The 23,031-nt window shown below is 42.3% G+C and overlaps 1 protein-coding gene across 7 annotated transcripts in view; it reads left to right on the plus strand.

The window, feature by feature from the left end:
- Prune2 (prune homolog 2 with BCH domain) overlaps positions 1-14,736 on the plus strand; it is a 252,898-nt gene extending 238,162 nt beyond the window's left edge. For 2 of the 7 annotated variants that reach the window (XM_060387190.1, XM_060387181.1), the window contains exons 17-20: positions 2,599-2,634; positions 3,189-3,227; positions 7,233-7,280; positions 12,210-14,736. In XM_060387190.1, the coding sequence (XP_060243173.1) occupies positions 2,599-2,634; positions 3,189-3,227; positions 7,233-7,280; positions 12,210-12,240 (154 nt within the window). In that variant the 3' untranslated portion in view covers positions 12,241-14,736. The remainder of the gene's footprint in view (positions 1-2,598; positions 2,635-3,188; positions 3,228-7,232; positions 7,281-12,209) is intronic. The other 5 variants (XM_060387194.1, XM_060387192.1, XM_060387197.1 and 2 more) reach the window with 4 other exon arrangements.
- The last annotated feature ends 8,295 nt before the right edge of the window (positions 14,737-23,031 follow it).

Raw genomic sequence — 23,031 nt, forward strand, 5'->3', positions numbered from 1 at the left:
AAATGTTTGTTCTAACCTATGAACTACTATTCTTTCAGATCTCCTTTCACACAGCTTGTAATGATTATTGACTTTTTAAAAAAATTATTTCATACAATACATTTTGATCACATTTTCCAACCTAGATTAACTACTGATATGTTGGTTTGTTTGCTTCTACTCTGGAGACAGCATGCATTTAATATTAACTAGAACATTTATAGCCTCTACTTGACATTGAGGTTTTCCGGTTATTTGGATTTTTTTTTATTAAGTAATTTGTCTACATAACCCCAGAAATATATTTTTAAAAGACTATTTTTCTAAAATCCCTACCTTGTCCTTATGGTGGAAGATTAGAAAGAGAGCCTTTTTTTTTTTTTTTTGAGGAGTTGGTTGGGGGTGAGAAATAGTTTTCTTGCTCAGAACCAGCCAAGGAGACACCTGTGGGTGGAAAGTTCATGTACTGTGGTGTCAAGATTATATCTGAAAGTAGTAATAAAGTTAACTCAGAGTACTTGGAACTGGAATATGAAGACAGAGATGTTAGAGAATGGACATTCTTATCTGGTATATTGTTGCAAAGAACCATTAATCCTTGTGCATCCTGCTTTTGTCTCTCTATGTAGATGTATGATTAACCTGTTCTTGTTTTGTTAGACTTGAAAGGGACTTGATCATGAGCCCTAAAAAAAAAGACAAATGTTGTGCATCTCCCTCCAGAAAATAGATGGCAAAAGAGGCCTTTGATGAGGCCTCCAAAACGTCTCAGTAGCACAGTCATGGAAGCTGAGGTCTTCTTGTTTACATGACCATTTACCGTGGGTCATAGTAGAGCAGTGTTTGTGTAGCTCAAGTAACTTCTATCAAACCCCATTTCACAGATGCCAGGGAGGTAAGTTGGTAAGAAATTACTTATGGAAACAGGAGTAGGAACCAGAATATCAGTAGGAGTAGGAACCAGATAGTGATGGGACTAGAGTTCAAATCCAGGTTAGCCTGTCCCCAAACGTCCACATGCTTTTCTAGTAGGGTCTTCATCTTTTCTCAATGTCACCCTAGGCCCAAGAGCTCACAAGTAAACGCAGTTGGTTTTCCTCTGTCAGCCAAATCAGGCCCTGACACAGGAGTCAGGTGGCTCAGCTGAACCTAGCAGTGTTAATGAGATCCTAACCAGTCCTTCAGTCTGCCCAAAAATTGCCTGATGAGCTTCTATCTCCCATTTTCCTCACTTGTCGACCACTTCCTGTACCTTTGAAAAAGATGACAAGGACATTCTGTCTTCCTAAAGGAGTGAGTACTGACAGGTGCCATTTCCCAGAAAAAAAAAAAAAGTGGGACTTCCATGGTGTGGCAGAAACAACAGAATGCAAAGAGGATGGGCTTTGGGGGCCACTGGAAAAGTTGCTTCAAGAGGAAAATTTTCATTTAGAAGTATTTATTTTCTGGAGGAAGAAGCTAGCACCATGGGCCCTCCCCACTTCATCCGTGTTCCCTCCTGTCCTTCTGACACATTGCAGGGAGTCTTTTCTGCCCTTTCTTTTACTAGTCGTCATTGCTTCATTTTCACGTTGTGCAATTTCCAAATTGATACAGCCATAACTATCTTCTTTTACTGAATAACATTCAAAGCATCTGATTCCAGCCGATCCTAAGGCCAGATGCTTTGAGCACTGAGCTGTTTTTCCTCAGGGAAAAACAGGGCTGGGACCTTGTCTGCCTCTGTCGGCAGTGTTTGCATCACCTATCAGTTTATAACTTCGGGTTTTTTATTACCTGCCAGCGTACAACCTTGGCGTGTTTTTCAGCACCCACCTGTATATGACCTTGGTTTTCTTCATCACGCATCTGCATGTGACCTTGGTTTCTCATCACCGCTCAGCACATAACCTTGGATTATGTGTGTCTCTGTTTGAGAAAGCTTCTTAGTGTATACACACACATACTGTTGACTCACTACCATTGTGCTCAGCTAGGTGTGTTGTAATTACAGCACTCAGGAGACTGAAACATAAGGATCTAGAGTCTGAGGGCAGCCTGGGCTACACAGAAAGACCCTGTCTCAAACAAACAAGCGAAACAAACCAAAATTGTTCATTCAAGGCCATGGGCCACATACATTCTGTGTGATGTGCACTGGCTTTCTTGTGCCTACAAATAGGAGGCAATGTTCGGTAGCACACTTGACCCTATTTCAAATAGCCAAAAGCACAAAAACAAGAGGAACTTTCACTAAACAGACTAAATGAGACCGACCTGTGGCACAGCCTCATCCTGCTTGATTCCTGCTGATCCTGTGCACAAAGGGGCAACTTGAACTTTTGTTACCTTGTCCATGTCCACACATGGCCAAAAGCACTGTACATCGATTCTGGAAATTTCAGATGTCTTACTGGACAGGCAAATTTGCAAATACGGAGTCTGCAGATAATGAGGAATGACTATGTATTTATAAACTGTAAGTTGATCATTGTACCTAACACGAATAAGTTTTCTCTCCAAGGCCCGTCGTTGTCTGGGTAAGCATTTTCTCTCATGTTCTGACTGTTGAGCGCATTTACCTGTCACTTTCCCACCGTTCCTCACTGTCCTCATGGCGTCCGTTTCTTATCTTGTAAGGTACGATGAAGAGAGATCTTTTAAGAGAAGTGTGAGGTAAAAATTGTGTGAGATGTGAATTCACGCTGGACTCCCTGTGTGTGTACTCCAGTTGTATTTGTGGGTGACCTCAACATGCTGCCAGAGGAAGAGTCTGTTGCATCCGTCCTTTGTATTGCCCTCAAAGTCTTTGTCCTGTGTCTAAAGCTGTTGAGGTCAACCTGATTTGCAACCGAAACCTACTAAACCAGATCGCTCCTGACTTGGCCCAGGCTGCGAGCTAACTTTTTTTTATACCCAGCACATTGGTGTGGATGTTCTGAGCTTTATTTAGCCGGCATGTTTCTCAACCCCTTGCAGCATCTGTATCCCCTTTATGAAGGGATTCTCAAAGCAAACACACACGACTGCCCAGCAGGAAGGAATGGCACCATGTTCAGCTGAGTCTGTCTCAGTGTGCCCGGAGACACTGAGAAAAAAAGAAAAGCAGATTTTACACCCCTAACATTTAGCCCTGCTTTGAGGGAGACGCTCATGCTCTGCTTGCTTTTGTTTGTTTGTTTGTTTGTTTGTTTCTTCCTTTCCTCCATCAATGATTTTTGCTCGTGCAGACTGGATGAAGAACTGAGGGAGGCATCAGAAGCGGCTAAGTAAGACTTGGTTTTCGTTTCGCGGCTGGTGTGATGTTGGCTTGCAGTTCGGAAATGATGGGGAGAATCTGCATGCCCCATGTTTTCTTATCGCACCCATTCAATAACCTTGAAAATCCCCTCTTCCCCCGTCAATGTAGTCACTGACGTTTTTTATTATAATCTATTTTTCCCCAGAATCTTGTGATCCTGAGGAAAGCATTTGCCTCTGTTTATTTTTTTTTTTAATGTATCTGAAATGCTGAATATCCACCGAAAACACATCACAGACATTACATGGAGGGTGGTGTCTGTCTGGCCTTTACATGGACTGATGCAACAGAGCCACCCTTGTTCATTATTGTGAGGGGAAACAGCAGCAAATTAAAATTTGAAAAAAAAAAAATGTCTAGAACTAGTTTTACAGCCCTCCAAGATTTAAGTAACACTTTGAGGTTGGCTCAACCTCTATGAGCAGTGGCTGCTCTTCCTGAGGACCAGGGTTCTATTCCCGCAGGACGACTTACAACTGTCTGTAATTCCAGGTCTTAGGGGTCCCAAACCCTCTGCCAGCCTTTTCAGGCAGTTTATGCACATAGCACACGGACACACATGCAAACAAAACACCCTTACACATAAAATAATAGTAAAAATAAACAAACGCGTGCTTTAGTTTTTTAAGCAATATCACTTAACTCGGAGTTATTTCCAAGTTATTTTGATAGGGGTGGTGATTGCTCAGTCTTCTTGAAGCATGATCCTGAAAAGGGCAAAAATATGCTATTATGAAAAACATAAAATAACCCCATACCAAATGGTGTTATTTGGTGAATTATTTAGTGAGGGAGCCAGGAAAGAGTTCCCATGTACTTGAAGAGATTTTAAGCTGCATACATACCTATGAAAGTCAGTTCTTCCCTTGTCCCAAGGCATCACATGGATACCTGAAACCATCCACACTTCCAGGCCATGACTGCACTATGCTTTGTGCACAGACATACCTGTCATTCACAGTGGGTAACAAACCATGGCAGAAGTTACTTAAGCCTTATGGACGAGTTATTCCACTCATTTTCCCTTTAGTGTTTTTTAGAGCATGTTCAACTGCTTGTAACTGAATCTGCAGAATGTACAATTGCAGATTTCAGGCATAGGGAGTTTACAAAATGGCTGTTTAGATGAGATAGCTGGCTCAGATATCAAGTTGTTTAATGTTCAGTAGGGCAATAAACTAACATCAGATTATATTTTCCACTGGACAAAGATGGTTACATCACTTCAGGACATAAAATCTACACGTGAACCTCTGCCCCTGTGGTACTGAGAGACAGCCCTGGAATGTTGGCCAACAGCTGACTAGACAGAGCCCCCAGTCATTTGCTTTGTTCATTTCCAAGGCCACCAAGAAATATCCTGACATTATGTTAAATGTGTACAACTGCTATTCGGAAAGGGGCTGCCATATTAAGTACATTAAGCTTCTTCAGCATTTTAAATGTTTCTCATATTATTAGTTTTTTTTTTTTTTTTTTTTTTTTAAACAAAAGCAAAAAGCCTGAAAAATGTCCAAGGCAGTTGCCAATTCTAAATAAACGCTAAACGATGAACTTTTCCTGTGTGGCTGCAAATGTCAGTTCCTCTTTAAAATGACCATTTATACTTTTTTTTTTGCCTGTATATTGGTTTGTTGCAGGTAACCTACAGAATTATTTGCCTAAAATCTGATTCTTTTATATTAAAAAATGCCTGAATTAAAATCATTAGATCTTAGCAGTCTTGATGGAGACTCGTTGGATAAGCCATTTGCCAGAAAAATCCAACCCATTGATCCTATTCCTTTAGATGGTAAAATTAAAAGTGTCTTTGCACATTTGAGTATATGTCAATAGAAGAAATTGAGCTCTGTTGACCCCACATGGGGTAGGTTTTTAGTATTTTCCTTTTTCTTCTTGTTTTGAGACATCATCTCACTATTGTTGCCTTCACTGGCCTAGAACTTGCTTTTTAGACCAGGCTGGCATCAAACTCTGATATCCACTCTCCTTTCCCTCCCAAGTGCTGGGATTAAAGGTGTGCACCACCACACCTGCTCCCAAAGAGGCTTGGAATGCCTCAAAATCCAACCATTTTTGTGCCCATTGTACCTCTTTAACTGTGGTTTAGCCTTGGATGCAGCCCCTAAATCCTGGCTCAGACTCTGTATGAGTGTTAGCTCAAAAAAATATGTTCCCTGCTTATCCAACATTGGAAGCTAGCTATCCCCAAGTTTTTTTTTTTTTTTTTTTTTTTTCTGTTAATAGATGCCATGACTGTCCGTGTGGCTTTGTTAGAAAGCTTCGCACTGGCTTTCACCTGAAAGAAAGAACAGAGCCTTCCCAGCTATTCCATTCTTCCATTCCCACAACATTTGAAAACCTCTTCCTTCCCTGTGCACAACACACCTGACCCTCAGGTTACACACTACCCCTCACTGACCACCGCCGAGATGGCTCAGCCTGACAGCTTTCTTTGGAACCTTAGATCCACACAGAGGTAGGAAATACTTTTAAGGGATCTATACTATACACAAACCCACTCTTAGTTTGTGAGGAAGAATCCACATGCTGCCTTTTGGGTGATAGCACTAAAATGTCTTCAAACTGCTGTTTTCTTTTGAGAGATCACCCAAAGTTAAAAAGCAGAAAGGCTGGACTTGGAAGATTGCCCTTTCCTGATTCTGTTCCAGCTCCCCCGGCTTTTGCTAGCTCACTGCCCTTATTCATTGGAGTTGCCAAATTTTGTCCATAAAAGTTCCAGACCACCAACAGGGTAAGGAAAGGAGGAAGGAAGGGAGGGGGCAATATCCATCGAGGGAAACAGCCACCTGATAATTTTAGAAAAATGCTGAACTAGCCACAGGCCCTCATGCAAATGGATAAATTTGCTTGTTCAATTAATCTCAATGGAAAAGGAACTCTTGCATTTAAAAGGGATTAGTTGGACTGGAGTGATGGCTCTGCAGTCAAGAGCACTTGCTGCTCTTTGGGAGGACCTGGTTTTTGTGCCCCAAGCCATATGGCAGCTCAGAGGTATCCAACTTCCCCTCCTGACCTATCCAGGCACCAGGAACACATGCAGTGCAGATCCATACATATAAGCATAACATTCACATACATGTAAGCATAATATTCACACACATATTTTAAAAATAAAAATATACTCTTTTAAACCATTCTTCCCATTTTTTTGTTGTTGTTGTTGTTTTAACTTACCAGAGACGAAAAAAGTAAAAGCTGAAGTGTGCTAAATATTAGGAATTGATATAAGATGATTTTGGAGTGTGTTAGCATAGTTATCACACTGATATGGATATCATGAATAGCTAAGTTACACAGACATACGCCCCGTTGAAGACTTTGATTTCATTACTTTATATGGCTGTGCTTCTCTTCCTGGACCTGTCTTGCTTAGGTGGTATTAGAATTCACAAGTGCACCTGAGCACTGCCAGCCCCCAGGATTGGTGAGTGTCCTGTCCCTCTCCTACACCAGCATCAAGCAGAGCCTACCCGGGCAGTCTTTTCTTTCCATACATTGGAAAATCTTCATTCTTGTGAACACAGAAGGCTGACTGTATTGTGTCTAAACAAAATTCAGATGTTTAAAAGGTCTCCCTTTATGTCTAAAATATTTATATTATTTGAGCTACATAATTTTTTTCAATATTTATGTTCACTGCATAAGAACAGCTTTGAAAAGCAGGAAAAAGTGGCTTGAATAGATAACCACTGGAGGTATTTGAAGTTTTGTCGTTACTATTATTATTATCTTTTGATATTTCTATATCTTGAGTAATGACTATATCTCAGACCTGATGCCAAAATAGCACCATTTGTTCTGGTATATATTTGGGATAATAAGAATAGCAAATGGTACCACATTAAACAGTTTCAAATGCCCCAGCCAATGATGCTAACATGGCAGTAAGAGTGAGAGAATATTAACTCCTTTCTGCTTGTGTGTTTGTTTGTTTGTTTCTTGCACTCAGAACTAGCTGCCTTTACAATGATCCAGAAATGACTTCCATGGACAAGGAGTAAGAATTCACCATCAATAACTGCTCTGTGGTTACATGTAGTATTGTATGGCTGAACCCAAAGGGAAGCTAATGAGTCCAGGACTGGGTAAACCTGTTAAGATGTTCAGATTTCATGGGCTCTGTTCCCAAAACAACTGTTTACAGACACGTTTGCCAGCCACTGTTGTCTTAGCAATTGCCACAAAGGACAACTGAACACTTTACCTAACTTTCCATTTTTCTGCTCCAAAAATGAGAAAATGAATTTGGGGACAAGTTGTACGAACATTGAGGCGAAAGGAATGCAACTCTGCTTTCGGAATTACATCACCTGTTGCAGTTAGGAAAAGCTGAACCTCCCATATGGATTTAATATTTTGGTAGATGACAGAGAAATACATTTGCTTTGTAAATTCTAAGAGGCAGCTGAGCCTGCTTGGGACCTCGGAATTATATAGTTAGATATTTCTGTCCTGTCAAAAATAGAAATTGGACTTGCATGGAGTTCTTAGCCTATGTCAGACTCTGTAAGAAGTAACACTCAGTGCTTGATAATCATCCTAGAATAAGCTTATGAGGACATTTTACAGAAGAGGAAAGGGAACTGTAAATAAATAAAGCACGTGACTAGCCAATGTTTTGCAGCCACTTAAATAAATAAATAAAGCCTCAAGGTAGAATTTGAATCCTGACCTTGCAGACCTAGAGTTCGTGGCTTTCAAATCAGAGAGGTGGTCTGTACTGAAATGGTTTCTGCTACTCATCTAAGAAAGGACAGAAGTTGTTCACATGGGACTCGCCACATCAGTTTTGGCATCCAGCAAGAGATTCCTAATTCGAGTGGTAGAGAAATTCGGATTATTCTTTTTCCCAGGGACCAAGAAAGGCAAGCAAGATCAACTCAAATACATCTCCCTTGTCACTGTCCCCTCCAGGTCCAAAGAGAAGCTGGGAAATCAGCTCAGTGTCTGCAGCTGCCTTGTTGAGCTTACAGCTTAAAGGAAGTTTGGGGACAAAACACTAAGTCTCAACAACAACAACAACAAAAGGAACAAAGGGCAGGACAAATGTTGTAAGGGAACCTTCCTAATCATGTAGCTTTTTCCTAAAGGGCACTCATGTCCAACCCTTTGAGATGACAGTGCCAGGTGCTTCAAGCAAACCTTTTGCAAAGCAAATGTGTCTCATTTCTCAGGACATGGTTAATCCATCTTCCCAAACATAGGGTATTCCCTCCCATTGTGAAGTAATGCTCCTTGAACACCGAACAGCGCCCATGGGTCAGCTTGCCCACCACTTGCCTATTGCTGCTACATCTGGGGGTTTACCCACTCCTCTGCCGGCCCTGTTTGTCTGTTCCTCGTTGGTGAGAGGGCTTTGGGGTTGCTATAGAGAGTGATACATCTACTGCTGTATAGGTCCTTCCAGGGCTGGGTGGGAGGGAGGAGAGGAGGGGTGGCTGCCAACTGTTGATATTACTTCCTGTTCTTAGAAGAACATAGCCTCTAGAAGCTTCCTGTTTCTTTATCCCTGTCTTTCCTGAGCTCTGACCAGTCATATCGTCTCCCTAACCAGCAGGATGAGGCCCCAGATGGGGACTGGTTTCTTTGCTTGCTTAGCATGAAGGGCTTTGTTTACCTTCTTCTGGCTTCTGGGGATGTGGAAGAATCTTACATGGAAGCATTTTACACCTGTAGTTAGAACTGGATGGATTGACTGCAAATTGGCCCAGGCCCCTTCAAGGGGGCTTTGTCCAGCTAAGAATGAAGTGAAATTAGATATGCAAGGGTCCTATAGTGGCCTCCCATTCTCCTCAGAAAGAAGGAACATTATGCCTGCCTCTTCCATAAAGATGCACATTTTTAACTGCTCTTAAGCAGGATTGTCATACACCTTGTAAGGAATCTTATTTAGTACATGCAAGAAGTGAGATGACCCTGTCACTGAATGGTAGGTCCTTCTTGTACAGGACTAACTCAGCTATGGACAGCTAAGCTCATCTTCCCAGGCAGGAAGAACCCCCCCCCATCTACATTCAGTTCTGGTCAAAAGTTGCCATCAGTGTCGTTCTCAAAAGGGACAGTTAGGAAATTACCTTCAGTGCTTTTCTCCCTCGCTTTAGGTTAGGATTTTATTCATTCATATCACAAAGTTAAAGCAGGACTATTTCTATTTATGTTGTTTAAATGATGTGATCAATGGCTGTACATGGTGAAGGTGAATTAGAAGCATTGACAGTGCCTTCATTAACCGCACAAGGTAGCTGTTGTTTCAAAAGCAATCTGCAGAGTCATTTCCTGTGCCAGCTTATCAGGAAGTTGTCTGTTTGGTTACCAAAAACCAAAGCAATGATTTAAACCCCAAAAAGTGTTACAGGGGAGTCAGAACAACATCAACAAAAAGTGCTGAGGTGTACTTTCTAGTGTGTCGGGTCAGGTATTTGCCAAAGGCCCAGATTGCAAAACACGGTGAGTATCCACTTTAAGAAGTTTGAGATTAGGGAATATCCTTGTGTTTTCAGGAGAAAACTGAGTCAACTCCATGAGAGAAAGAATAAAATTTCAGTTACCAACTCAGACCTCAAACTGACTTCTGAGCACATTTAAGAACATCTTAGAAGAAAATGCAATTTTTTTTTAATGACCTGCTTTGTAAAAACATGTTAGAAACAGGAACGGGAGTCTAGTAGACAAAAGAAGACCCTGCCCAAGGAGAGTCCTGCAGGTAAGAAGTCAGATCCTTGAAGGCACAAGAACAACTTACCCCTGTGTCTGCTCCACCCCCGAGCTGCCCCTTCCTCACATCTGTCACAGCAGACTCTCCAAACTCCTTAAGAGAGAATGTTATTGCTATGTTAGACCTCTTCCTTTACTAGTTGTGAGATAGACTGTGCCAATCTATCTCAATGGGACACAGTCCAGAAATGGGACCTGGGAGGATGTGGATGATGGACAATGGGCTCAAGGGAGCAAGGCAACGCAGTGCTGAAGCTGCTGAGAGAATTCCAAAGGGAAAACTCTTCACTAGTACACCCTAGACGGACAAGTGGGCTAGGTCACACATGCTTTGTCTGCAAAGTTACTAGAAGGGATGTGCTTTGCCCCATGGGCCATGGGAAAATCCACCCCAGGAGCCACGGATGGCTCATAAGAGTGGAGAGAAATCCAGACTTCCTAACGCACGGCTTTCAGATGATTTGTTCCTCCCTTTATCGTGACTGGAGTTCTCTCTGACTGTTCACCCTAGTTCTCTTTCTGTGTAATGGATGTAACGAGACAGTTGTATGATGTTCCTTAAAAGGTAGAGGAGAGACCCATGCAACTCAAAGAGAATGAATGCTTATTCTACGTTGCAGAGGAGCTAGGAGATCCCGGATAGCAAGATGCTGCTTAGACCTCCAGAGACCAGTATGCAGACTCAGTTCCAGGATGAAGGCCTCCAGAAGGCTCCTGGTGTGAGCCCAGGCTCAAAGGGCAGAGAACCTGGAGTCTGAGGTCCACAAGCAACTGCAGGGTAAAAGACTCCTAGCCAGGAAAGGGCAGTGTAAGCAGAGAGCAAGTCTCTTCCACATTCCATTCCATCCAGCACCCAGTCTGGTCAACACTGCCACTCTCCTGCAAAGTGGGCCTCAGGCCAGACTCCCGTGGCAGTTGTGTTCTCAAACACACCTACCAGTGTGCTGTACCATCTCCCCAGTCAAGTGGACACCAAAAACTCGAGACTCACAACAAAGAAAAGTGATTCACTAGAAACGGGAAGGCATAGTGATGATCTTCATCTGATTTGAGGCTTTCTGTGAACCTTTCCTTCCTGGGTCCTTTTGAAAAGGTATAAAATGCTTCCAGACGCAACTTCATAAAAAAAAAAAAAAAGAAGCAGAGTCTGTGTTTTTATTTTTAAATTTTATTTATTTGTTTGTTTGTTTATGTGTGGGGGGGTGTTCTGCCTGCGTGTAAGTCTGTGTACTGTGTGCCTGCTGGTGCCTACAGAGGCTAGAAGAGGGCACCAAATTCCCTGGGACCAGAATTACCACATGGGTTCTGGGAATCAAACCGAGGACCTCTGGAAGTGCAGTCAGTGATCTTAACCACTGAGCCATCTCTCCAGTCCCCAGGGTCAATATTTTCTAGAAAAACTTAACAACTGGGGGGTGTTGTTCTAGCATAAAAAATCCTAGGCAATTTCTTTAAGTTATTTGAAGGAATATACAAATGAGGGACACCTGAATTATTTTTTTTAATTCTTTATTAATTACACTTTATTCACTCTGTATCCCCCCTGTGGTTTCCTCCCTCCTCCCATCCCAATCCCTCCCTTCCTCCACTGCCTTTCCTCAAGTCCACTGATAGGGGAGGACTTCTTTTCCTTCCTTCTGATCCTAGTCAATTAGGTCTCATCAGGAGTGGCTGCAGTGTCTTCTTCTGTGGCCTGGTAATGCTGCTTCCCCCTCAGGGGGAGGTAATTAAAGAGCAGGCCAATCAGTTCATGTCAGAGACAGTCCCTGTTCCCATTACAATGGAACCCACTTGGATACTGAACTGCCATGGGCTACATCTGTGCAGGGGTCTTAGGTTATCTCCATGTATAGTCCTTGGTTGGAGTATCAGTCTCAGTAAAGACCCCTGTGCTCAGATTTTTTTAGTTCTGTTGCTCTCCTTGTGGAGTTCCTGTCCTCTCCAGATCTTACTGTTTCCCACTTCTTTCCTAAGATTCCCTGCACTCTGCCCAAAGGTTGCCCATAAGTCTCAGCATCTGCATTGATAGTCTGCAGGGCAGAGCCTTTCAGAGGTCCTCTGTGTCAGTCTCCTGACTTGTTCCCTCTTTTCTCTTCTTCTGATGTCCAGCCTCTTTGCCTTTCTGGATAGGAATTGAGCAATTTAGCACCTGAATTATTTTTGAATGCTCCTCATTTACTGTGTTTTCTCTCACCTGCCCTCTTCAACCCAGTATTGACATGAAGCTGAAAGAAAAGCCCTAGCCGGCCGGCTGGAAGAGGGATCACTCTCCGCCTCATGGTTCTGCAAGCAACCTGGATGGTGTCATCTCCACTCTGCACCACTTGGTGCCATTGGAAATTTCCAAAGGGGGAAAGATGGGAAGAGAATTTGTTTACTGTTAATGTATTTTATGAAATGTTGTGTATTTTCCTATTTTGCCAATTATGTGCCTCAACAGTTTTAGTTGAACCTTAGCAAGAAAATAGGACCTTCCACTTTAATATTTTGCTAACCCTTGGTGCACTGGGACTTGGTTCCTTAGATTGGTGTTTACCAAAAGAATAGCCTAATTCTGCTGTTAGACAGATGTGGATACATTTATGTAGACTGAATTTCCCTACAGAGCTTGCTCTAAGATGCACAGGACTTGCCTTGTTCCAGGAACACAGCTCTCTAGAAGTCTATGAAATGCTGAGTCTGAATAGGACAGACAAACAGATATGAAATCCTCATCAGCTAAGGCAATTGCTCCCTTCCTGTCCACTTAAGTCATCTTTTAGTTTTTGAAACGAATCCCAAGTTTTCTAACTCCTGTAAGCTTTACTTTAACGTGTGTAAATTGCTCCTTCAGGACATCATTTCCCTAATGATCTTTGAAGAACTTCATATTGTGAAACTTAAGATGAACGTCAAGTTTTCAATAGCCAACTATGCTTGAGGCCACAAAACAGGCTCAAACTTTTACACTGAAAGTGCCAACTCCAAGGTGGCCCACTCAAAAATTATTTGGTTAACACTGAATCATCCAAAATTAACACTCAGATGCATTGCAAAAGCGTTCTGCTGTAAGACGTTTAAAACCAAATGCAAGTATGTACTAGCCTTTACAAAATAGGTCGTTTCTTGTTTTTTATATACCCCTTAAACTGCCAGTGCAATTTCTAATCTGTGAATCTCTGGCAGAGGTTGGCAAGTTATGCTGAGGTTAGGGCACCACTACAAGAAAAAGTGGTTTTTATACTTACGGTTGAAAAAAATTAATACTTAACCATATTACAAAATCTTACAGATATTACTAACCCAAAGTAGAATGCTAGTGAAAACACAGAGCCAAACTTTGTTCTCATGCTGTCCTGCTATCCGAGGCTTCTTTCACACCTTCCTTACCCACCAGAACTGAAGAATGACAGCAGACGGTTCTCCACAAAGCCAAAACACTATCTTTACAGGAGGAAAAAAAAAAAAAGTGTGGTGATCCCTACGATACCAAATATCCCATTCCCACCCTGGTTTCTGCACTTTTCGTATTTATTTAAATGTTTTCACCAACTGGGTGGACAGAGGTGCCTGTGACCTTACTTGGTTTTGCCAGCTAGGCTTCCAGCTAGGACTTTGGAAGCTCACCCCCCAAACATCATGGTGACATGAGCATAGTTACCCCATACTCGGATTTGCTCGCCTGCTTAACATATTAACTCCATCATATCCACATTGAACCTATGAAGTCACGAGGACCTCAGAGTTCCGCTCAGCAAATCTGTAGACATGGGACTGCGGAAAGTGAGTGCTTTTCACAACCGACTAGATATGGCGACAATCTCCATTCGTGTTTTCTTTGAGTCTGTGTTTGTTAAGACGACACAGGTGACATGACACGGGTGACATGACGTAGTAAATTTACTGTGATCATTTTCAATTAAATGATGTGGTTTGGAATATCCTATGGGCTGTAAAATCATTCCAATATTCAGGCATATACTCTCTTACTATCTTTAAAACAAACAAACAAGCAAGTTATGTTAATTGCACGTGCTAGAGAAAAGCTGCCATGTTCATTAAGTGAATTAGGCTTCTAGCTACTCCTGGAAACATAGCCCATAAACAAGTAGATATAACTCACACATCACTCGGCTCTAGCGCCTGCATCCGGGGCATTCTGGCTTTGGTCTGGACTGCCAGGAACTGCTTTGCACTTTTTTCCTGTAGATTTGTAGTTAAGGGAACATCAAGGGGTTGTTGGGACGGAAGCAGTGTTTTCACTAAGCAGCAAGTACTGTTGAGCTGGCTTTTGAGTAAGGGACGGAAGAAAACTCCTCACAGAAGATGGGTGTTGAAGAGGGAGGACAACTGGAGGTGGAGGAAGACCCCAAAGTTCCTACTGAAGCCATACAGTGTTATATAATAAGGTTCCTCCCTAGGGCATACTGATGAGCAAAGAGGTCACTCCCCATAGCCTCCGTCCTTAGGATATAATTTTGAGGATTCCTTTATGGTTCTGCACGACCCTTGTCTTATCACAATGCCCCAGTAGTCTGCTAACTTTAGGAATATCTAGGTGTGCACAAATTAACCTTTTATATATCTCAAGAGTTTTCTACATGCATTGGATTGCTCAGATTAAAGTATATATTAGACTTGTTTTGGTAAACAGAGAAATTCTACCTGGAAAGTATGGGTTAAAAATATGAAAATATGTAAGAACACAATATATCTATCTACCCTTGCTGTGTAACTCGAAAATAAAAATAGATTCCACATATCGTGGTTTCCTTTTTCAGCTCGGCTTCCCTTACCATGAACATGATATGCTTGGCACTTGCCACAGGCAAACTCTATATACTTTGACTTTCCTGGACATCTAAACTATATGATTCTCTTTCTAGTTTTACCCTCCAAGTCTTGAAATTTTTGCACTGTAATTTTAAAATGTATCATTTACTCTGATAGTTTTCCCTCATTTCATGGTTGCTTTATTGTGCCTTTTTCTGTCACTTGTCTTTTCATTACATTTTTATTTTAAAATTAAAAGGTAGTTGGAGCTTGGGGTTAGTTCGGTGGTAAAACATGCCCTTAGAGTGAGCAAGGTTCTGTGTTTGCTCCCCAGAAAAACTCTTTCTTTCTCTCTCTTCTCTCTCTCTGTTTTCTCTCTCTGTGTGTCTCTCTCTTGCATACATACACATACAGTCACATATACACAAACATACATACACCATACACACACATACCGTCACATACACACATATATACATGAACACACACACACACACACACACACACACACACATACTCCTGGAGGGGGAGGGATTTGTCATCTTAACCTCAGTTGTCTTTGTTTCCCTGTTTGGGTTCTGGAATTTTTGTTTGTTTCTTGAACTTTCATAGACTTTAGGCAACACCAGAGTTGGAAACCATGATTATACTTTTTTTTAAAACTAAATAAATAGTTGTGGAAGGCTAGGGATGTGTCTCAGCTGGCAGGGGGCTTGCCTAGCATGCGCAAAGCCTTGGGTTCAAGGCTTTGGGTTCAATTCCCAGTGGCATAGACACCCAGCACAGCATCACACACCAGTAGTCACAACACTCTGAATAAACAAAAAAAATTAACAGAAAATGAGGATTTTAGCGTTCTCAGGACCTAAGGATGAGTTCCAGCAGACAGAAGGATCGAGGAGGGAAAGAAGCAAGGACGAGGCAGAAGTAATCACAGATAAAAGAATACGGGACTGTGACACCGTGGACCATCACCTGGCTGCTGTAGCCTAAGGTGGTGGGGATGGGAGTAGACCAGGTGGAATGAGGTGGGTACACAGTGTTTGACATGGCACAGCCCTGAGGGGCAGCAAGCTACACATTCAGAGGAGCACTTACGTCACAGGGCAGGGGTGGAAACGTAAAACAACAAAACAGAACAAGACACCTCACCAGTTCCCAACACACACATACAAGCTAAACAAAGAAAACCCATGGGTTTCCAAGGACTTAGCACCCTCTTTGGAGTGATGAGGGGTAAAAGGGGGAGCCTAAATTATATCCCAAATAAAAAAGGAGCCTTATAGAATGAAGTTAAAAACTTTATAAATGAAGACAACTCAAGCTTTCAGCCTTCCAGGCCAGGCCCTTCAGGGGAGGTCATGGAAAAACTGTGCTTAGGTCTTCTGGGTCTCCAAAGGGCTGTTCCCCCTTGCACTGTCTCCTGTGCCATTTCACTGAGTAAGCTGTGTCAGTGTGCATAGGCCTTGCCAAGAGCCGCCCTGATTTCATCATTTTAGGCAGCCATGGAGTTTTTAATTCAGCTGGTGAAGCATTGATCCTCACTCGGCTTTGGGCTTTACAGAGTAGGAGATACTTTACAGGACTAATCTTCCTAGATAGTTTTATTTACATTGACCCAAAATAACTTTCTTTTTAACAATTCTTTTAATGTGTATACATTGTCCCCAAGTGTGTATGTGTGTTATGTGTCTGTGTTTAAAAACACCTATTTAATATGTGTTTTAACTGAGCCTGTGGCCAAGAGCTTGAACATTTCCCATGCCAGAGCAAAGCTCTCCTGCACATGCAGTCTCTCCAGAAGACATGTGACAGAGCTGAAGCTCTGTACGGCATGTGCTCAGCAAACACAAGATCCCGAATCTGATCCCTAGCACCAAAACAACACAACAGCAGAAGAAGGCACATCATAGCCCTCATGCATTTAAAAATATTAAGCAGCATTCATCACTACGCTTGGGAACTACCTTAAATAGAGAAATTAACAAAAGGGACAAAAGTAAAACAGGAAAAGACGCTTGTTTATAGTACCCAAACTGAGGCGAAAGCATAACCCCACCTGTTCAGCCTCAGCTGAGGTTTCTATCTCAGGTGATGCAAACTTGCCTCTACTCTGCACACATCCTAAATGGCCGTGAAAGTGCCATGAGTATTGATTTGAGCAATATAAATAAATGTTAGCAAATGAATTTATAACAGTGGAGTTCTCAAATATTGAAAATGTAGTCTATTCCATGACCTAGCACCCTGAAGCAACACATACTGATTTCAGTGTCTGAGGGTCAGAAAGGTAAGCACAGGTTAGCTGGGTTCTCCTACAAGTACAATCTAAGGGTTGGCGGGGGTGTCTAACAAGTCTTTGTTAAGATTTCACTGGAGCAGAATCCATTCCCAAGCTCACCTGCCTGGCTTGGGGCAGGATTAACTTTATTGGTGGCTGTCGGACTGAGGCCCTCATTCATGCTGCCTGTAAGCGGAAGCCCTCAGGTCTTTGCCTTGTGGATTGGTCCAACATGGACACCTTATTGAGAGGAAGGAGCAGAGGCAAGCAAGATGGAGGCACTTTATTTTTTTTTTTAAATTATGTCGTCCATTTCAGAAGTGATATTTCCTAAGCTGTTCTATTCTTTTATCACAGACAAGTCCATAGACCCAGTCCACTCAGTGGGAGAGTGTCACATAAGGTACACAAACCAGGAAGTGGGGATTGTTACAGCAGCCTGAAAAGTATGATTGTCCTACCCTCAAGCGCTCTACAGCTTCCTTGGACTCCTGCTTCCTCTCACCTGTTAGTGGATGTATTTGCCCACAGTTTTCTCCTTTGCTTTCCCAGGAATTCAGGAGACACATTTCTTCAGATTATGTGCACCCTGCTGTCAGTCTTGACAGCAAACCGTCATTTTTCCTCTCAGGGTCTGAGGGAAAAGGTTAAGCTGTCTGCCCTATCTTGATGATGCCGTTTCCCTACCCTGTCACTGTCTTTGAGGTCATACACACGGGGATTTAAATCTTGGTTCTACTTACTAGTTTGTATTGCTTTGAACAAGTTGAACAACTTCTGAGAGCCTCATTTTGTCCATTTTTTTAAAATGTAGATCAAAGATTCATCCTTCACATTTATGTAATGGTTAAATTGGAATCAAATGCCCAACTCAGGTCTTAATACAGAGAAAGCATTAAAAAAAAATCTGGTCTCTCTCTGCCTCCCATCCCTCTACCCCACCCCACCCTTTTTCTTCACCTCTCCACTGTCCTAGCTCTTCTGTGATAGGCCAAGCCCACTGCTAGGTCCATCTTTGGTTTCTGCCAACTATGCATGCATCTCATTTCTTTTTCAACTCCTCTTCCAAACAAACAAGTTTGTTTTGCTTCATTTTTAACTCTGATAGCCATTGTAGTGGTGAGTTTTATATCAACTTGACATAAGCTGGTGTCATTTGAGAAGAGAGAAATTCGTTTCAGAGAAGGCTCTACTGGATTGGGAAAGTTTGTGGTGCCTTTTCCTAACTGATCATTGCTCACTCGGGATGGTGCCTCCCCTAGGCTAGTGGTCCTGAACAAGACGGCAGGCTGAGCCAGCCAGTAAACCACACTCCTCCATGACTTCTGTTTCAGTTCCTGTCTCCAGGTCCTTGCCTTGAGTTTCTGTCCTCACTTCCTTCAGGGATGAACTGTGATGTGGAAGTGAAAGCAAAATAAACCCTTTCCTCAACATTGCTCCTGGTCATGGTGTTTAACCACAATAGGAAGCTAGCTAAGTCAGCCTTCATACTTCAGCCCTGCCATGCTTCTTCCAAACCCTTATCTCTGCCCTGTTTACTTTTTGCTTTTAGATTTCTTATTTAAGGCTTGTTTTTATTAGTTTTAATTATGTGTAGGTGGTTGTGTTTGCATGTGGGTATGAATACAGGTGCCCAAGGAAGCCAGAGGTGTCAGATCCCCAGGAGTTAGAGTTACAAACAGCTGTCACTGCCTGGTGAGGATCCTTGGGAGCATACTCCGGTCCTCCGAGAAAGTAGCAAGTGCTCTTAGCTGATAAGCCATCTCTCTAGCCCCTTCATTTTTATTTTTGTTTAGTGACCATGCCAAGCACTGAAAGAACAGGGATAGAGCTGTAACCCAGGGCTTGTGACATTTCGGAGGCCCCAGGTCCAGTTCCCCACAGTAGAGGATAACGAGGAAGGGAGGGAGAGGTGGGGAAGGAAAGGGAAGAAGACATTTATGAATGGGTTGTCTACAGAGTTCCTCAGTTCCAGCGTATTCTGCCTACAAGTACAATATCCAGTGTATTCTCCTCAGGGAATTACCCTGGCAACACGATGCTGCTCCTTTTCTGGGTCGTTCAAGTTTCACCAATTGTCTCAATAAATGTCCTTTATGGAAAAGGATATAATCCAGACCACATTTATACTTAGTCATTGTTCCTTTTTCGCCTGCTTCAGGCTGGCATGGTTCTTCTGCTTTCCATGACTTCTGCAGCCCTGGCATTTGTGAATGTTACAGTTGTTCGATTTGGTGTCTCTCAGCGTGGATGTGGCTGCAGCTGCTGGACTCAGGTTACTCATTTTTGGGACTAATAGGTCAGAACTGACTTAACAATTTTCCAATTGCTCCCTACAGTTGCTCACTTTGAATATAGTAACGTTGACAAGGTTTTCCCACTAGGGGAAAAATGCTCCTCTGTCCCTTGTAATTGAGTATTTTGTTATGGTGGAGATCTGGGTATGAATAGATAGCCTGTTGCCCATCAAACTTTTAGTGTGCTGATGTAGTTCTGTCTTCATGAGCTTGTAGACTCTTACTTTATTCAATAGGGCTCTCTGTTAGTGGGGTTATTTATTTTGGTCCTCAGTTTGTTCCTTGTAATCTAGCTATTTCAGTCTGGCTTCTTGTGTGGACTGATAAGTCCCCATCAGTCTTGAAACAATCCTCTACCCTGGCACAAAACATTCCAAAAGTAAACACAAGTATCCACAGCCCAGTCTGAGAATTCTCCAATTTCTTTCCTGAGCCCTGGTTGAAAGTGTTCCTTGTTAAATAGGAAATCACTGTTCCCAGGACTCTTAGCACACAGAGCTAGATAGCACACACACACACACACACACCCCTACATGTTTATATCTACAAGTATTGAAGCTCGTGAGTTCACATTGGTAGTTTCCATCCTCATTCTCATCCCACAGAGGTTCTCCCAGACAGTTGGATCTTTGGTACCCAGACAAGAGCATATCTTCATTTAGGAAGCCTGAACACACAACTGATACAAATGCCCCAGACGAGTAAAGTAATCACTGTAGTCATAGCTGCTCTCCACAAATGAATGCTTTTCAACAGCCTGATCTTTAACAAATGCCACATTACATCCATCCCACTTGCCTCTAGTATTTTGTGGGTGTTTGACTGAGCAGTGCTACCCATCCTATTGTTTGTTGTCGAAATCCTCAGGCTCCGAACTGAAGCTGTAAAACTAAGCTGTTCTTCCTTCTAGTACTCTACAGCCAAGAAGCAAAGCCTTCATATAAATTAATGCATGGCCAATATAATAGCTAAGATATTAGCATTCTGGAAAAACTCTGAGCCATTTGCATTAAAACTTGTGGATTCTCCAGCAGGAATCTTCTTGAATGCTCATTGCCTAATCTTCATGCTCATTCATGGCACGTACTCAGTTAACCAACATTTGTTAAACATATTCCAAGTTCAGGTCATGGAGATGAGTATTTGTGACACAGACATGGGAAATGGTCTCTGTGGCCGGAGTAATCATTTAGGATCTATGTAGCTGGTAGGAGATGTCAGACTCCCCAAAGCAGAAACTCATGGCAGAGAGAACTATGCATTGAAGAGTTGGTCTGGGGCAAGGGATTGGAGAGATGGTTCAGGAGTTAAGAGCAGTAGTTGTTCTCCTAGCAGGCCTAGGTTTGGTTCCCAGTGCCTCCCTGGTAGCTCACAACCAGCAGTAATTTCAGTGTCATGGTACCCAACACTCTCCTCAGGACTCTAGGGACTGCATGCACATGGCGCACAGACAAACATACAGGCAAGACACCCATACACATAAAGAAAAAAGGTGGTAGATCAGGCCCAGGGCCACAGAGGTCACGGACAGGAGCTGTGTCACCATGCTAAGAAGTCATGGAAAATGTCCTAGGAAGGATCATGTGTTTAGTCAGGACCCTTGAAGAAGTAGGTGGTAGAACTCAACCAAAACTTAAATCGAGTCAAATCAAACTTCTCATTCTAATAAAAGCCCATGACCAAAATTTGGTGGTTTCTCTTTCTGCTGTCAGTTTGACTCATTTTTTTTATGAATAGCTTTATTCTGAAGCATTGTCTCCTGTGGTAGCTAATATAACCCCACAAAGTTCAGGCTTTGGAGATTTGGAAACTTATTGAGAGGGTTAACTCCTGTCCAGTGGCCCCAGCAAGAACACTGGGCCTCCTTACTTTAGAGCAACATAATACTCTTAGATTCATAAATAGTTTTACAGCTGGTGAAACTTAACAGAAAAGGGATTTCCCCCATGGCTTCAATTATAAGAGATATTTGCATGTTTCATTTGCAAAATTTTTTTCTCACCATAAAAGTGATTTTCAAAAGGATTCCCCATGGCTTCAACTATAGACATATTTGCCTTTCATGTTCAAATTATTTTCTCACCATAAAAGTGATTTTTAAAAACATATACTAGGACTGTCGAAGTGACTCTGTTGGTGAAGGCGCTGGACACCAAGCCTGACCATCTGAGTTTGATCCCAAGGACCCATATCATAGACGAAGAGAACCAATTGCTCCAAGTTATCTTCTGACCTCCACCCTAACACATATAGCATGGCATGCACACACTCACACACATATATACAAAATAAATAACAATTAAGTATAAAATAAATACATTTACAACTTTTTAAGTTATAAAATCTATACTGGCAATCCAGAAGTTTCTTGTAAACATAATAAACACATTTTAATAGTATTGGTTCTTTGCCGTGATTGACAGTGACTCAGGATGTATACTTAACTGAAAATATATAGAAAAGGAGAAAGGAGACAAAATAGCACGAATCCCTCCTTGTGTCATCACTTGAACCCACAGTTGGAACTGACATTACCGTGATGTCCTCAGTATCAGAGCTGAGACCACTGAGGCCACAACCAAGCCCAAGGCCCCCACCCAGCTAAGTGTCTCTGGTCTCCTCTTGTAATCCATTTTCTCAGCATGCATATACAGCAGCCTTGCATTCTTTTCTTCTTAGAGAAAAGGCATGGGCATATTACAACTAAATACATCAAAACTGGATGCCAGAAATAAGGGTAAAAGCCATGCAGCCCACCCTTCGGCTTAGGGAAATGCTTTATGGATGAATTCCTTTGAAACACACACTTACATTCCTGTCTCTCACCCACCTATGGAGAGACAGTGTGGACATCCTGTGGTCTGAACATTTTTGCCAGTGCCGAAATCTTTCAGATAATTTCCTAGAAGCACACAAAAGATTATCTCAAGCTGTGTGGACAGGGAGCAGATTCACAACCTTGAGGCCTTGTCAATCAGTGCTCTTTGAAGGGGTGGTTATAGAGCTGTGCTAGCTCAAATAACAGAGCATCCTTCACCAGGACTGAACTTCCCCAGGCAGCCATGGCAAGGGGGCTGAGGTCATCCTGGGGACATAGCCTTGAGCTTCTAGAAGCTGGGTTACTGTTTGCTTAAGTCCCATCTATGCTGCCTAGCCTGTGATTTACAGGCTGAGCCTGGAACCAAGTTAAGAAGAGGGTGCAGGAAACCCAGCTAGAGTTTGGCCACAAAAAGGCTGTCTGCCAATGCTGGGCAACACTGAGTTTTTAAAGTTTTTTAATCTTGATCATCCTGATAGAGGAAAATAATTCTATTTTCTATAAAATGCAAATGTTTCTATTTGCATTTCTCAAAAACCAAGCCTCTTATATATTCCTTCTCCTGTGGGTTTGGCAATGACGTTTTATTCATGCTTCAGATGAGGTAGCCATTATTTTTTATTTACTGGCTTACCATTTTTCAGTTTGTCATCTGAAATTTTTCATGTACTTGACATTTAGCAATCTCAGGCCACAAATCCCTATGGAATCCCTCTTACCTTTCCTTTGCCTGTGAATGCCAAGCAAAGCCATGCTCTCAGCAGTAAACTCATGGGTGGGAGAGGGGCCAGATACCTGGTTGCCAAATGTACAGCTTTGGGTACATGGAGCTCAGCCAGGTTTGTTTCTTTGAGCCATTGCCAAGCACAAGAGTTTTGACTAAAAC

The sequence above is a fragment of the Meriones unguiculatus genome, chromosome 1 (genome assembly GCF_030254825.1).
Source record: "Meriones unguiculatus strain TT.TT164.6M chromosome 1, Bangor_MerUng_6.1, whole genome shotgun sequence".
Taxonomy (NCBI): domain Eukaryota; kingdom Metazoa; phylum Chordata; class Mammalia; order Rodentia; family Muridae; genus Meriones; species Meriones unguiculatus.